An 18402-nucleotide genomic window follows, 5' to 3' on the forward strand; every position below is an offset into this window, starting at 1 on the left:
AAATTAATGTATTCACTACTGAACACCTATTAGGTGTCAAGCACATATAAGATAGGATGTTGGCTCCTTACTACTCACATTTGTTGTGATTCATGACCAAAATTTTTTTAATTAAAAGAAAATTAAATATGTGTACAATATGAAAATAGGTTTTAGTGGGAAAAAAACAAGAATGAGTTTAAAAATCTATGACACCATAAACATACTACTACTTCAAACATGAGCTAAAGTCAATATCATACACAACTCCACAATCTGCTTAAGAAGACTCTAGAAACTACAAGAGGTAAAAAGTGAACAACTTGATATACACACTTCATTAATGATAAAAGGGGCCAACAGGCTTCCATGCATCAAGAAATTCATAAACACATTGAGTTACTGGTTTTTACACTGTAAGTACACTGTACATACAAATTCTGTGGCAAGGCAATCTGACTTATTTTAGGGACAGATAATTCTGCTCTACCTTTATTTCAGGGACAGACAATTCTACCATACCACCATACCAAAGATCAGACTAAGCGTTTAACATTCCTAAGCTTTTTTAAAGTCTCTATGAACAAGAAAACAACGAAGTTATCCATTAAAAAATATTAACAGTAGTCATCTCCGAAAGATGAGTTTTTTTTAACCTTCTTTTCCTATCTCTTTCCTACAATAAAGATATTTTTGAATTAGGACAAGCCAAAACAATTTTTAAGGTTTTCCATTTTAAGTATTATGTATTGAATGCTAAGGAACTTCTGACTGTGAATGAGAACTGTTGAAGGATTTTAAGCATTGAATTGACATGTCATGGACAAACCCTTGAAGAAACCCTTGGTACATAAACTTCAAGGGCATTTGAAAACTGCTTCAAGCACATGACTGATATCATAAACACAAGCACATGATATGATAAACAAGCTTTTACATTACCAATTCTGCATTATTTTGGACAGATTTGCATCCTGAGTTGAAGATATAACTAATCAGATTTAGAGATAAAAGAAGGCAACTAAAATTGGAAGGTCTATCAAATCACAAGCTCCTCCATGACAGATGACTTAGCTATCAAGGGTAGTTTAGCAAAATGGAAGTCTGAGTTAAAGGCAGCATGGTATAGTGAGTTTGGGGTCATTGACCTGGATCTGATTCCCAGCTCCAATACTGAGTGCCTGTCACTAACTCAAGCATGTCATTTAACCTCTGAACTTCAGCCTTCTCATCTATGAAATGACAGCACCTACCCTACAGAATTATGGTAGTGATTAATGCTAATCACTAAGCCTGGCAAACAGTAGATGCTCAAATCAGAACTTTGTTACTATTACAATACTCACTCCTACTCAAAGAGCCAATGATTCTATGATTAAAAGCAACAGTATGATTTAAATCAGTTTAGCAGGATTAGATAACAGAAATAAAAAGTAATACGACTGGAAAACTAGTCTTTCCTTATCTGTATACTGACTGGTAATATCTAGCAAAATATCCCATTCCTTCCCCAAATCAAGATCAGCATGAGTGCTCTGCCCAGGCGGAGGAAACGGACAAAGGGAGAGAACACAAGAGCAGAACATGGAAGACAGGAAGACAGGATACAATAAAGAAGATCTGGGACCAAAACTGGAAATCAATACTGCTGCCTTGACTTCCCTGCCAGCCCAGTGGTCAAGATTCTGTGCTTCCACTGCAGGCGTGCAGGTTCGATCCCTGGTCGGGGAACTAAGATTCCCACAGGCCACACAGAGTTGCCAAAACAGACAGACAAACAAATATTGCTATCTTTGTCCAGGTAGAGATTTCAACAAAGAAATAAATGTACCAGAAATGTGAGGATTTTTAGTTAAAAGCCTATCTTCCTTATTCACAGGAGATTCAACTAACTCAAAGCTGGAAACATAACTGGTGTTTAATAAATACCTGTCGACTGATATGTACACATTTTACGTCCTACCCTAAAGCTTTTTATAAACAGACTAAGTTGGATACTGGGACACTGCTGTAAAAAAGTTCAGGTCATCAAACATTTTTGTGTACCATGTTCCTGAATTAAGAGGTATATTTAATTCCATCACGAGTCCCTGAAAAAGTTACATTGCATGTCCCTTCTACTCATCCATACCTAATTTCAAGCATTTAGAGAAGAACGAACCCACCCCATTCACAACAAAGACAACCACTGCATACATAAAGAAAAACAAGGAAAAAGCTAGTCAAGTGTGAAGAACACTAAAATGTAACACCATGAAGGCAGGGACTTTGGTCTGTATTGTTCACTGTTATCTCTATAGCATCTAGAACCATAGCCAGCACATAACAGTTGCTCACTAAATAACTGCTGACTGAATGAATAAATTATTCTTTGAAAAAATAATTCTGGACAACCAAAGCGATTATTTTCAATGTTGATGGCTTTCTTAAGGCTTAGAAGAGTTCTATTATTTTACCTTTTTCCCAATTACTCTTATAGAAGAATACTTCAAAATAAAGAAAAGAGAATTGCTCTGAGCCAAAAATAGATAGCCTTGGAAATAAACTTTCTATAAAATACTGTTTCAATATAGTTTTATTAGCAGTTATTACATCATAATTCACATTTACAGGATCCAAAGGACCGTCTTAGAAAATTCTAAAGTATATGTAATTAGATTTTAACAGTAAGATAGAACATATTCTCATAGCACACCCTTTAAAAAGTCAAGAATAATACTGAGAATTAAGTACAGTTCTATCAAGAACTAGAAAGGAATTCTGTGTGCATAGTGTCACTTAAAACAAAGTTCCATGTAAGTATAATACATCTATGGATGTGAACTTCAGTGGCAAACATTAACTTCCAAACAACTGACACCAAAGGAATTTCCAATCAAAACACAAGCATGGTGGCTGTCATTCAACGTAGAGCTGTGATAATTCTACAAAGAGACCCTGAATCCTTAAGTCCTGTAATATGATTTTACCCTGTGACACTAATAGAAAACACATCAACTCTAATGCACAGATTCTGACGCACCATGATAAAAAGATAGCCTTTTTCTATATCAGAAAATGCTCAGTTGTCCAGTGCAGTATAGGCTGGTCATTGCTGATCTACTGAAATTCTACATCCTCCAGACTGAGCGAGCAGTATTGTAGGACTCACAAATATTACATTTCATGCCTAATACATGGAACTGGACTGTAGATTTTCCATTGCAATCATTGCAGAGAATCTGAAAAGAGATGAATTAAAATTGAATATACTAAACCTTATAGATAGAAAGTGGCACTGTCTGCTCAAAACAATTCCTCGAAAATCATACTAAAGATATGAAAACATACATATGTTAAATCTAAACGTTTCCATAAATAGAAATACCTTTTATTTGTTCACTAAAATCTCTAATAAGAGATTAGCTGTGAATTTAGAAAATGAAAATGTGGATTTGAGCTAAGCAGTCTTATTTTAAAATAGTTCCCAAATAGTATAAATAGTAGTAGCACAAAAATTAACATAGGCATCATAATCAGATCAACACCTATACTAATTCAAAACAACACACAATTTCATTATTTTTCATTGACACTTAGAATATTATCTTAGTTAACAAAACGAACTTTTACATACTTATAATATTTTTGCTTATTCTTTAATATGCTAAGTTCCTAGCCTTCCATGCCTCAAAAATGAATTAAAGTCCAAAAGAATACTTTCTAAAGTTGAACAAAGAAAAGCTTTTGGCTCGTCCCTAAAATGACAATAAGATGCCACTTAGGAATTAATCTCTTCTAGTACAGAGATCCTGAAAAATAAAAAAGGTGTTAACCTGAAAAAAGATCAATAAATTACTATGTGAGAAAAGCATTAGCTTTAGAAGAGCCACAGCATAATAAGTAGAAAACATCCAAATTTTCTCTAAATTATAATTTGGAAAGTAATTCTTTTAAGAATATGATCTAAATGTAGAAAGTAGATTACTCGTTGCCTAGAGCTAGAGGATTAAGGAATGACTGCTAATGGCTATGGGGTTTCCTTTTGGGGTGATGAAAATATTCTACATTTGATGGTGGTTATGTTTGCACAACTCCAAGAATACACTAGAAAGCACTGAACTGGATATTTTAAATGGATGAGTTGTATGATATGTGAATTATATCTCAATAAGGCTGTTATTTTAAAAAATGATCTAAATAGGACATAGCACATTACAACCTCTAATAAAACATGACACAACAATCAGTATTACAAAAGTCATCTTTCATTGATCTTACTAACAATTCAATTATCCACATGAATTATGAAATGCTCCAGTGTGAATAAAACAGAAAATAATTTTTATCTGTCTTTGTTAAGTGGTTTTTATCTTTTTGTGTAGAAGTATTTGAAATGAAGATGTTTTGAAAATTCATGTCAAAAAATTATTAAAGCACCAGAAAGCTATCTACTTTCCAATTCTAACCTGTAACTGAATGTACTATGCTGAGACTAGATAGCAGCACATCTCAATTAATGGAGAGAAGATGATCATTCTCCACAAGGCAAAAGGCACAAAAATACCTCTTATATTTTAGATTTACAGGCTAAGACCAAATAAAGTCTTAGACTAAAAAGGGTAATAAACATTAAAACCAAGAAGTAATCTTAAAAAAAAAAATCAGTAAACATGTTTGCCTGAAATAAAATTTAAAATAATTAAAATTAAAACATAATTAAAATAAAACATCAAACCAGTAATCCACCTCTACTCAGTTACATTACCAACTGACTCTGTTAAGTAATATGTAAATTATTCAGAATAAAGTTTTTGCCTGCCATCTAGTGTTGGAAAGAATTTCACAAAGGTATTCTTGGATTTTTTTTTCCTGGTCTTTTGAGTTCAGAGTAAAATTTAAAGATTATTCTGTCCTTCCCATTAATCATCACATTGGCATCTATGCCCAAATAGTATTTTTTAGACAGATCTGAGCAAAAGGGCAAAAATAAACATGAACATCAACAAGGAACCTGAAAAGTTTTTTTAAGCGTTGATTCTACTCACATCCACAGTCATGTTCTGATATTCTGATGGCATAGGAGTCTGTGCTACCTCATCATCCAGCTGTCTCCAGTAACTAGTCATATCTAAAGCAGAGCGCATACATAATGGACACCTGTAGTCTCTAGGAGAGATAAAAGTTATTTCCCAAACATTAAATGGGGAGTATATCAACTCAGGTATACAAGAAGATGCATGCTAACTGGTACATAAACCATCCAAGATAGGTATTATTTTATATTTCAAGATCATCTTACAAATCTGGAAACTTTCATAATGTAAAAGTTTTCAATTAAATCCTGTGTCATAGGGTGTTTTTTAAACCTACTTCTTTTTCCTCAGTTCTCTAAAATGAAGAGGAATTACTCAATATTCTCTGTAGAATATACTCAATATATTTTAAAAACCAATTAAACTGCTTTTTAGCTAAACAGCCTCAATTTCTTAACCTATTCAAGCAAAGGAGAGATTGTATTCCTTAAAACTTATTCAGATCATATTATTTCCTTTCTAAAAATACTGAAAAAGTTCCCTTCTATCTGGCTCTTAAAGTTTCTACTCATTAATTTGCAAGACCAAAATACATTTACACAGTCTCCTCTTTCCTAACTATTTGCATCTCACTTTAGCATCCTTTCCCCACCACAAAATCAGCATTAGATAAATCTTGTTAGCAGCTTTTTTTGGCAGGTCATTATACTGGGCCGATAAAACAACTAAGAATTTTGAGCAACATGCTTCAGTATTTTTATTTTTTACAACGCTATGACTGCCTCTGGCAGAGACTGAGCTCCCCAACAAGTACAGCCAGAAAATGAGAGTTATCTGTCTCAAGTTGCGGGATGAGATAAGGCATAACAGAAACAAGAGGACAAAGGTATAGTCCTATGCCCCCACCATGCTTTTTGCTCAATTTAACACTACCCATCTACCCAACCCATCTCGAGAGAAATATCTACCATGTCCAATATGGTGCGAGTAACTGCAAGGTTTGCCCATTTCCCCCTCCCCTCAAAAAAACAAAAAAAAAAGGAAAGAAAAGAAAAGAAAACAGGGGTCTTACAATTACAGTTTTTTTAAATCCCATGAAACACTCACTTTTTCAACATTTCTTCATAACACGTTCTGAAAAATATAACATTATTTTAATAAAGCAAAAAGTACCTCCACTATTTCCAAACATTTTTTAGGAGAAAAACCAAAGTTACTTTACCTGTGTAAAAGATGTCCACATGGCAAGACATGAGCAACAATACGGGATGTGTGAATGTCCTGTAAAAGGAAATAAATGTTAGTGCTTAATTACATGAAGACAATATAAATACCCAGTATTTTAAATTCAAGAGGGGATATTTCCAAAACAAAAAATATTTTAAGCTTACCTCCAAACATATTGGACAATCCTGCCGGGAAACATTTTCAATACACTGTTTAAAAGCAAAACTAAAATTACCAAAGCTTAACTAGATGGAAATGATATAACCATAGTATTAATAATAAAAACAAAGGAAACCATACCAACTTATTAAAGATAATAATGAACATTAATACACGTTTCTTATATGTCAGACAAAAATTGAACCGTTAACTCTCACAACTATGAATATGTCTTAATTATTCAAATTATCATTTTATAAATAATAACAGTTCATATTACAGAGATTGTACTACATGCCATATGCCAAGTTCATTACCTGTATTACCTCAATTAATTCCCACAACACTAAATCAAACAGGTACAATTATTACCCCATTTTACAGATGATGTATTTGAGGCCTAGAGAAGCTAAAGAACTCCCAAAATTATATGGTAGCAAGAGGTGGAAATATATTTGAGCTCCAACACGGTGCCCACAGGGCCAGAGTTCTTAACTGGACAAGACAGTGTCTGATTAGGTGTGAGGAGGTAGAAGAAAAAGCACCAAGCCATGGATGATGCCCAGGTTTTTTAACTAAGCACCTGAGTAGATGATACGACCATTTACTAATATAAACAATAAAAAATAACTGAGAAACAAAATAAAAATACCACAAGAGAAAATGAGTATACAGTTTTCTAAAGACAACACAGCAAGCATATCTTGCTATCACCCTAAACTCAAGTCGGTAAAACCAAACCCAATCTTTTATCTCCTACAAATTCACAATCTATTAATCAACTACTTTAAGCCAGCACTAAAAACCTTGGATGTCATCTTTATTCAGCCCCATTGTTTCTTCCTTATACTCCTCACAATATCCCCTATGTTCATTATTCACCTCACCACCTCAGTATTTTAGGCCAGCTATTATCTAGTATCTATTTTTAAAACACCCTCGTTAGTCTCTCCATTCTCTAAATTCTTGGATAGAATCAGTACTATAAACGATAGTTTATTAGATTTTCTCCTAAGTAATGAAAAATAATTTTTAACAGGCCTAGGATCATGACATAAAATTTCTACATCCAAATGAAAAATATTTGTCTAATTATGAAAGGAATACTGAATTTTCTTGGAATGCTGTGTTAACAAAAGGTTACACTGCTCTGTATTTCTCCTGTACCGCATTTTTTTTTTTTTTTTTTTTGCAGTACGCGGGCCTCTCACCGCTGTGGCCTCTCCCATAGCGGAGCTCCGGACGCGCAGGCTCAGCGGCCATGGCTCACAGGCCCAGCCGCTCCGCGGCATGTGGGATCTTCCCGGACCGGGGCACGACCCCGCGTCCCCTGCATCGGCAGGCGGACTCTCAATCGCTGCACCACCAGGGAAGCCCTCCTGTACCACACTTTTTAAAAGTTATTCTTAATACCAGTATCAATGATAAGAATCCATAAGTCAATTTAGAAGTTGTCTATATTTCACTAATAACTGATGGAAGTATTCTTACACACCATAGAGAAGAAACGGAATTGTAGATCAGATATTCTAAGGTGTATACTTTAGAATATCTACTTAATACTGCTGAAAAATAAAAAGCAACATGATTGTACTCGGTAATATCTGAAAATGAGCATGCTTTTAAACAAATTAGGATTTGAGCTGTTTTCAAAAACACTGTAGTACTTTTTAAATCATGCAAACTGAATTATATACCTTGTGCTTTCCTTGGAGATTTACTGTGAGGCATAAGTTACATTTCAGACAGTGGAAAAAATCTTCCTTTGGACCAATCCTAAAAACAGCATGAAAAACAAACACATCTTTTACTACAGTGATAATCTGTTCATCATATGTAAGTTTAGTTTCACTGTAAAGAAAGTTCAAACCACACTGAAGAAATGATGTAAACCCCTACCTCCCCAACAGCATTCCCCACATGTAAAAGCACTATAAGCAGAATGGTACCTACCCTTCCACGTCTTTTTCTCCTATAAAATTGCCCATATATATATATACAGACACACACACTTTGGGCTTTGTTTTTACATAGATGGATTCTTTCTATATATCCTGTTCTGCAACTTTCTGAAGAAAACAATTATTTCCTGAAGAGTATTCTATGTATGAATACATAGAACCACTTTATTCCTCTCTACAGTTTCATAATATTACATGGTATGGATATATCATAATTTTTTTAATATTCTTTTATTGATATAATTTACTATCTTTAGTTAATACAATGATACAATAAATATCTGTATACAGACATCACTCAACCTACATGTTGATGACTTTTTATAAGATTCCTAAAAGTGAAACTATGGGGTCAGAGGGCATTGCATCATCAGTTCTGATGCTGCCAAACTGACCTCCAAAGACAGCACAGTTTATACTCCCACCAACAATGTGTGACAGCACCCATGTTCCCCACACCCTAGCCAACACTGGTTACCTATATGACAGACAAATTTGAAGAGTCTTTTTAATTTGCATTTCTCAAATGATGAGACAGGGAACATATTTTAATGTTTATGAACCATTTGGATTTCTCCCGTGGATTGCCTGTTCACGTCTTTGGTTCATTTTTCTACTAGGGTATTTGTCTTTCATCAATTTTAAAGAGGTCTTTTTGGGACACCCATGGTGGTCCAGTGGTTAAGGCTCCATGCTCCCAGTGCAGGGGGCCCAGGTTCGATCCCTGGTCAGGGAACTAGATCCCACATGCCACAACAAAGATCCCACACGCGGCAACAAAGATCCTGTGTGCCGCAACTAGGGCCCAGCACAGCAAATACATAAATATTTTTTAAAAAGCTCTTTTTTTTAACTGAAGTATATACTTGATTTATAGTATTATATTAGTTTCAAATATACAGCATAGTGATTCAATTATTTTCATAGAAGACCTCCCTGGTGGCACAGTGGTTGAGGATGTGCCGGCCAACGCAGGGGACACGGGTTCGATCCCTGGTCCGGGAAGATCCCACATACCGTGGAGCAACTAAGCCTGTGCGCCACAACTACTGAGCCTGAACTCTAGAGCTTGCGAGCCACAACTACTGAGCTCGCATGCTGCAAGTACTGAAGCCTGCACACCTAGAGCCCGTGCTCCGCAACAAGAGAAGCCACCGCAATGAGAAGCCCACGCACCGCAGCGAAGAGTAGCCCCCGCTCACCGCAACTAGAGAAAGCCCATGTACAGCAACGAAGACCCAAAGCAGCCAAAAATAAATAAAAATTTTAAAAAATTTTTCATAGATTATACTCCATTTAAAGTTATTACAAAATAATGGCTATTATTTCCCTGTGCTATACAATATAGCCTTGTTCCTTATCTATTTTATACATAGTAGTTTGCATCTCTTAATCCCTTACCCCTGTATCTTGCCCCTCCCCCCTTCTCTCTTCCCACTGGTATCCACTAGTTTGTTTTCTATATCTGTGAGTCTGTTTCTGTTTTGTTATATACATTCATTGTTTTATTTTTTAGATTCTACATATAAGTGATAACATACAGCATTTGTCTTTGTCTGGCTTTTCACTAAGCATAATACTCTTTAGGTCCACCCATGGCATTGCAAATGGCAGAATTTCATTCTTTTTCTGTGGCTGAGTAATATTCCTCTGTGTGTGTGTGTGTGTGTGTGTGTGTGTGTGTGTGATACTGTTATGAACAGTACCACTTGGGGTGCATGTACCTTTTTAAATTAGTGTTTTCATTTTTTTCGAATATGTACCCAAGAGTAGAATTGCATATAGTATCATATGGTAGTTCTACTTTTACTTTTTTTTGAGGAACCTTATTTAGAGGAGCTCTTCACATACCTTGGGTATTAATCTTTTTCACTTGCATATGTTACAATTATTTTTCTGGTATGTCATCTTTTTTTTTACATCTTTTGTTATACAGTCATTTTAATTCTTATGTAATAAAAAGACGTATTTTCCTTTATGCCTTATGCTTCTGCCTCTGGTCTTGAAAAGACTTTTGAAACCCACAGGTCATGAACATATTCCTCTATATACTTCTAATACTATGGCTTGTAATTTTTATATTTTTCTTTCATCCATTTGAAATGTATTAGGTATGGTAAAGGTGAGATTGCTAGCTGTCCCCAAATTTCTCTTATACCTCTTCTTGCACAACAACAGAACATTTAGCTAGGCACAGGGCTGCCAGAATAAAAACTATTTTCTAACTTCTCTGAAGGTATGAACAGAAAAGACAAATGAAAATTCTGTCTCATGCCCTTAGGAGAAAAGGGTATACCTTCCATTCACCTATTTCCCCCTTTCCACTGATATATCAGAATATGGAGTCTTCTAAACTATGCAGGCAAGAAAATAGCTTATGGATGGCAAAAAAATAAGAGGAATCTGGACTTCTGTTTAATTAACTACATGGTTCAGACTTTTCCATAAGAAACATAAACGTCTACCTTTTTTGAAGCACTTGTTATTTAGAGTTTCTGTCGCAACATGCTAAAACCATATTCTAATGAATGCAGTTTTAGTAGTAATCAATTTTTTGTTCGCAAATGGATAAATAATTTTCCTAATTCCCTTTCCCCTGATCTGAAATGCCACTTCTGTTATAAATTCATATGTATAAATATGTGAATGTACACACACACACACACACACTCACAAACACACTGTTCTTCCCTTTATCTATTTGTCTATTCCTGTACAAAGAACACACCATTTGAATTACTCTAACTTTATCATGTTTTGATTATGTGGAAAGGCAACCCCCTCCTTGTTATTCTTCCTTTTCAAAATCTGCTTAGCTACGTGAATTTTCTCTTCCAGGTGAAATTTAGAATCAGCCTGTCAAATTCCACAGGTAAAACCCTGCAGGGAGGCTTCCACTACTGCCCGAGACAGAATAAGAGAGACTGGATCTACCCTCCTGCCTAAAACCACCACCACAAAACCCAAACAAAATATATGAAACAAGTTTCACTGAACATCAGGCAATGAAGGACAGTGATCTGTGAGATACGGGAAGCAAATTAAGTGAGTCCTACAATTGCCCCAGTTTACTGCTTAGAGCACTTCCAGGCCAAACAAGTTGAAGGAAGTAAGGCAGAGTCAAAAAGACTTCCTGACTGAGAAGATGGCTGGAGTTCACAGGACAGAGTACCAGAGAGGACAGAGCTGCACAGGGGAGCCCCCTCAGGTATTTAGCAGGATACACATCAGTGCATCCATGTGAGGAAACTACCCAAGGCCAGAGAGAGAACCATCCAAGAGAACTAGAAGGAACAGTGCTCAGCACTCAGACATGGCCAGGATCAGTGCTTACTCCCATCAGCCAGACTGGAAAACCTTAGAACTCATGGGATACTGGGTAGAGTACTCAGGAAGGTACTGAGTAATACCTCAGTAGTGAGGAATAATTATTCCTAGAATAAGCACACCTCCAGATCCATCTAACAAATTAAAAAAGCAAGTCCCAGAAGTACCAAACTGTTTCCAAGTAACTTAACTGCATCTCAAAATAAAGCTCACGAAGATTTGTAGGAATATGAAAATATCCCAACAAGGTAAAAAATCACAATGTCTGGTATCCAACAATGACCAGTAACACAAAGCAGCAGGAAAACCCAACCAAAAAATAATAATCCATCAATCAGAATCAATCCAGAACTGACAAAGATGTTAGAATTAGCAGAGAACATGAAACCAATTATTATTTCTATATTCCACACATTCAAAGAGTATAGACATGAAAGCCATAAAAAAGACCCAAATCAAACTTCTAGAGTTAAAAACTAGAAAAGGTTGTTTGCTTATGATTGGTACATCTTTTGATATGTTTGTTATCCTTCCTTAAAAACAACTACATAAAAGAAAAGAAAGCGATTTAAAATTCTCCAGTGGGATCAAGGAGAAAGGATTAACATAGAATACTTAAGAGCTCCAGCAGTACTGGTAACATTCTATTTCTTAAAATGAGTGGCTTGCTGTATTAGTATACTTTAAAACAAACACGTTACGTATATGCTTATGTATACATCTAACACTTCAGGATTTTTAGAAAGAAAAAAATTCCTATATACCAAACAGGTCAATAGTACCTTGTCAGTGGGTGATTGGACTTCAGGCTGTTTTATCAATACTTTCATTCTTTCTACTTTTCTGTATTTTCCAATTTTTAAGTCTGTAGTGATTTTATCAAAACTTTTGACAGTTTTTTTTAAACTAATCTTCAAAAAGGAAAAAAATCTACCCTAATTTTTTACCTTCGTTGCCTACAAAACACTTCATATAAAAGCATATTTTCTACCCCAAAGTTAAAATTTAAATAGGCACACAATTGTTGCTGGCCTAGTTAAATGATGAAGGCACGAAGAAACTTTTTAGAATAATGGAAATATTTTTTATCTTGATTTGTGTTGGTAGTAACACAGTATATATATATTTGTCAAAAGTTACTGAACTAGACACTTAAAATGAATGCATTTTATAAGATGTATCAATAATTATATTCCAACTAAGTTGATTTTAAAAACTACTATTGCTCAGATATATCAGAAGCAATTAGAAAAGAATACTTTACATACAGTACCTACAAATTCCGCAGTCTTCACAATGATACTGTTTCTTGTCTTTGTCAAACAGATGGCATATACTGCAATAATATTCTCCAAACAATGTGCTACATTCTTCACAAGTCTGTTGTGCCTAAAAAAAACACATGTAACTAAAAAATTAGAGTTTACCAAAACATTTTGAATTACTATTTAAATATCCAGAATTTTTATTAATGTACACGCAGTTTTATCTTTACAAGTTTTTATACACTGAAATCCAAGATAAGGCTTACTTTAAGAGCTAAAGAAGTCATACTGGCAATACTCTTGATTAAATTTTTAAAACCACCTTAGGGTAATTTTTTTTTAAAGAAAGAAAATAGAAATTTGTGATAAAATCTTACACGTTGGATTTTTTCACAGTTTATGCACTGCACTTCCTTTACTTTAAAGCGATCTAGCAGATGATCTTCATTGTTATCATGACACAACCGGCAAGAATAAAGCTTGTCACAGCATGGTGCCTAATTCCCAAGGGAGAAAAACAGTTATAAGAAGCAAGAAAAGACAAGTTTGCAATGCAAAAAGAAATTTCCTTCCTCCTCCTCCTCGGAACAAGGTCAAAAGATTACAACCAATAGATCATTTGGTAAACTGACACTAAACATGACATTTCACTGTTTTTCCTTCAACATCTACATTTCTGTGTCAAGCTGAACACAACCTTGTAGTTAAAGACAGAAGAACTGTGAAGGATGGAAGTCCCTAGATTGCAAAACTAATCCCACAATACCCTAAACTCATTCTCAGCCTAAATGGCACGCAGGCAATTTCTACTTAGACATTCCAGATAAATTCATTTACCAACTTCAAACCCGAAGCATTAAATACTATAAAGATTATATTTTAGTCCTCTTAAGTTTACTAACCATCAGCTATGTATCTGATACTTTAGAAGATGCAATAAACGTAAAAGACAGTCCTTGTTTTCAAGAGCAGCAAAGACTGCCAGTTGTCCAACAAAATCTACTGTCTCCTTCTTCCCGGGCACATGACTGCCCAGCTATACTACAGTTTCCTTGCTGTTACCTGTGACCAAATGACTAAGTTCTTACAAACAGAATACACATGGAAGAAATCAGTGCCACTCCTGGGCCTGCATATTAAGAAACTGGGCATGCCTCCTCATCCATGGCAAAATAATACAATGGAAAAAACTTGTCCCTAGGATAATCATGTGAAATAGAGCCTCATTACCAAACTGGATCATTCACCTTGAATTGTTAGGTGAGAAGAAATAGACTCTTTATTCTTTAACTCACATTACTACTGGGTCTTTTTGTAGACCTTACCCTAACTAGTACATGGAGAAGTCTGCAGGCCAGTAAGCTAACCTGATACTTTCCAGTACACCGTGACCTTTCAGATCCTCTCATTTCTGAAGACTTCCTATGCCATGACATCCCATAACATAGCTCATTCTTTTCTTATTTTAACACTCAACTGGCTCCTTTTCTTTCCAATATTACTCTTGTCCTAAATCTTAGTTATCTGCACATCCAACAGTGATAATCCCTCCAATACCCTGAACTCTCAGTTCCCTTTCTCACTTCCAATGGCCTTGTCCTCCAACCCTCCTCAGCCACATATTCTCAGTCATGCCACAAAACAGTGGTTCTCAAACATTGTGGTCTCAACCCCTTTACCTATAGTCTTAAAAATTATGTTGTATCCCAAAGAGCTTTTGTTTCTGTGAAATTATATCTATTGACACCTACCATATTATAAATTAAGACTTACAGGTTTTAAAAATATTACTTATTTTTAAAATGATAGCAACAAACCAATTACATGTTAACATAAATAACACATTTTAATGAAAAACAGCTATATTTCCCCCCAAAATAGGTAGCTTCTCATATGTGCTTCTGCATTCACACAGTTTTGGCTGAAGTATATGAAGAAATTTTGGGCTCACACAAATATGTAGTTGGAAAAGGGAGAGGTATTTTAATAACCTTCTTAGAAAATTATGGATATTCTTCTGATACGACACCAAAACTCAACAAATCTTAAGAACAGGTAGTTGCAACATGAAATCTGAAACTAATCAGTTAACTTTTCTCCCTTCCATTGATCTATCTTGCATTGTGAATGGTCCTTTTATCCACCCACTGGTCATTTGGAAAATATCAGCTCACTGAATTATGTAGCTCTTCCCAATGTTCCCACATTTCACATGCAATATCAAAAAATCACATTTGTTAACATCACTAACCATCTTAACAGAAAAATAAGTATTGTGAAGCTTTCAAGCTCACAGAGGCTAACACAGGTTTTCCAAAACTCTAATTTTTACATGAAAGCTTGAATTTTATCACTGCTGATTGTTTTCCTTGCAATGACAGTCTCACTTCCCTCCTAGTGGAGAAAATGTCCAGCAAATACTCAAGTCTGAATAATCATAGTTCAAGTAAAAAAAAAGTCTCATTAAAAAAGAAACTCGTTCAGTTCATAATCCAATTGCACAGAGCTTTTCCTCATAACAAGCACCTAATGTAAGTCTGCAAAAGTGCCTGATGAAAACATCCCATTTCAAACATACAAAAAGACATGTATTCAATGGTTGGTATTTTATACAATTAATAATTTTACTGCTTTAATTCTATCAATGACATTCTTAAGTGAAACTGGATTTTTTTTTTTTTTAAACTATAGGTTTAGTACAGTTTGGTGCCACTGCCTTGATTCACATTAAGGTGCTAGCAGTTTTAGTCATTAGTTTCACACATGCTAAAAAAGACAATAATGTCTTAGCAGTATAAAGTAGTCTTCTAATGGGCCTCAGGAATTCCCAGGGGTCCAATCACCCACACTTTAAGAACCACTGCTTAGAACAAGAACTGAATCCTGTTTGTATCTTAATTTCAAGCATTAAATTCTCTAACCACTACCTCCTCCTTTTCCAACTAATTCCACTTCTTCCCTTGCATACACCCTAGTTCCTTCCTTCTCTATTTACATACTCACCTACCCAGAACCCCAACTCTGGTTAAATCCAATTCTCTCCTACTCAACCTGCATAGGAACACCTAGATATGGCTAAAGCAAAAGTACCACCACACTGGCTGTTCTCACGTTTAAGTCATAACCCCTAATAAAAAGTGGGGTCTTACTACCATGTTTCCCTAGTCAATTCCTTCATTCTTCCACCGTCTAGGACCGAACACCTAGCTGATTATTTCATATCTTCTCCTCTCTCTTCAAACCTCAAAAACGTCTTCTTCCTGCTACACTCTTGCTTATTTCACTATGAAAACAGAAATAATCAAGAGAGAACATTCTCCCACAAACTCTGTCAACCTACTTGCAAATGTACCTCACACCGTCTGTCCTTCTGTTACAGTCTACAGTCCACGTTTTTATCTAAGGCCAACTCCTCTCTTTGTACACTGGATCCCCTCTTCAGTTTGGCTACTCAAAGACAGGGCTCCTACAGTTTTCCCTCTTCCTCCTGCATGATAAATGTTCTCATTTTGGGGGCGTCACCTCTAAGAATATACATACATGCTGCAACACCTCCCATCTTTCCCTCCCATGGGGGGGAAAAAAAATCCCATGATCCCACATCTCCCAACAACCACAACCTCAATTTTTTTTTTTTTTTGCTCTCTTTTACAGCAAAACTCCAACAATTGTCTGTAAAGGCTATGTCCATTTCCACTAATCCCATTCTCTCTTGAATCCACTCCAATCACACTCTGTCCCAACCTCTCCACAGAAACTTTTCTCCTCAAGATCACCAGTGACCGAGGTCTCCTTGCCAAATTTAAAGGCAAACAGCAGCTTTTAATTTAGTTGATTACTTCCTCCTTAAAACTCTTCACTTGGTCTCTGGTATTTAAGGGAAGGGGTGGGGGGCAAAAAAGCATTTGATACTCAGGGTCAACTACCTGAGTGCTATGAAACACGGAGGTATTTGTGTGACTTCTTGGGGGGAGAGGAGGATGAGGATGTTGAATTCAGTTTTAGACCTGAAGTTTGAAACTCTAACACATCTCAATGGAAATGGAATCATACGGATAGCACTCACTCTCCTTAAACAACACCTGGTGAATGACCACCTTTGAAAGAGCTTTATCCAGTGCAGTGGAGGAATGGTCACCAAACCACCGCCTACAAAAAAGGCTTTAGGTTATCCTTACAGGCCTCATGCTTTTTTATGAAACAGGAACTTCTATCACCCATATTTAATATGTGGGGCATTAACCAGTAGTTTTCTCAAAAGTACTGAGTTATCGGGCTTCCCTGGTGGCGCAGTGGTTGAGAGTCCGCCTGCCAATGCAGGCGACACGGGTTCGTGCCCCGGTCCGGGAAGATCCCACATGCCGCAGAGCAGCTGGGCCCGTGAGCCATGGCCGCTGAGCCTGCGCGTCCGGAGCCTGTGCTCCACAACGGGAGAGGCCACAACAGTGAGAGGCCCGCGTTCCGCGAAAAAAAAAAAAAAAAAAGTACTGAGTTATCAAAGAGCAGAGCTAAAATTTGGGGGGTAGGGCTGTGGGACTCCAAAGCTCAAGCTTTCTAAGCAAAATCTTTAAACCGCTTCTTGCAAGAAAAATTAATGAACTTTAATTGGACGGATGCGAATTTTTAAAATTCTAGATTGACTAGGAATTTTTCTCAAACAGCTAAAGTAACAGTATATGCATACTAGACACTCTCCTACACATAATTCCCTATTTTGTGGCAATTACATAACTGTCTTCCTATTACACACATACGTTTCCTCCTTGGCAGGCTTAGGCATAATCACTGACTCTAAAACGAAACTGGCAAGCTGTAAAAACTTACTTACGACAGGAGATGAAATCGTATTCTGATTCTAAACCTGCTTACCCCTCTTCTCTTATTTCATCACACACCTCAAAGTGATCCTGGAGAAAAGCCGGCACAGGCCTGAGGCTGCCTCAGTCTACTTCCAGCAGCGAAAGACTAAATAAATGAACCCACCGATAAACTAACCAATGTGCAAGGCCAGGCTCTTCCCAAGCAAGACGAGCTTTGCTCGCAAAGCACAACACAAGAGAATAAGTGGGGCCTGTGGTCGCCTTGCCATAAACGTTCTCTACAGCAGGAACCCAGTGAGAGGGGAAGGTATCCTGACAACAGCTTAACCTCAAACTTCAGCCCAAAAGCCTAAAACCGCCCTGCCTGCCCACCCCGCCCCCAGCCCAGCCCGGCGGAAGCTCGTAGGGGAAGAGCCCACAGAAGCCCTCACCTTCAGGAGACATCCTCTGTCATAGTGCTCGCAGCCCCGCCGCCCTTGCACTTGCCCGCGGGCGCCGTCTTCCCGCGCCAAGGCCGCCATCTCCTCCACCTCCCCTCAAATTCCACGGACCCTTCCCGCAGGACGAAAGCTACGTCCTGAGAAGCATCGCAGCTCTACCCTACCCCCTTCCGGGTACAGCTCCCGCCGGAACCAAGATGGCGGCTGGG

General features: G+C 36.7%; 1 protein-coding gene across 1 annotated transcript; it reads right to left on the minus strand.

Moving 5' to 3' along the window:
* Window positions 1-2536: 2536 nt before the first annotated feature.
* Window positions 2537-18367, minus strand: RCHY1 (ring finger and CHY zinc finger domain containing 1). Its single transcript, XM_082838256.1, has 9 exons — window positions 18185-18367; window positions 13311-13430; window positions 12942-13057; window positions 8078-8156; window positions 6386-6430; window positions 6217-6275; window positions 6102-6128; window positions 5007-5127; window positions 2537-3200 (listed from the first exon to the last, which is right to left on the minus strand). The coding sequence occupies exons 1-9, from the start codon at window positions 18272-18274 to the stop codon at window positions 3090-3092; spliced, it is 768 nt and encodes a 255-aa protein (XP_082694382.1). The 5' UTR covers window positions 18275-18367; the 3' UTR covers window positions 2537-3089.
* Window positions 18368-18402: the final 35 nt, after the last annotated feature.

Source organism: Leucopleurus acutus, assembly GCF_964270905.1.
Source record: "Leucopleurus acutus genome assembly, chromosome: 4".
NCBI classification, from domain to species: domain Eukaryota; kingdom Metazoa; phylum Chordata; class Mammalia; order Artiodactyla; family Delphinidae; genus Leucopleurus; species Leucopleurus acutus.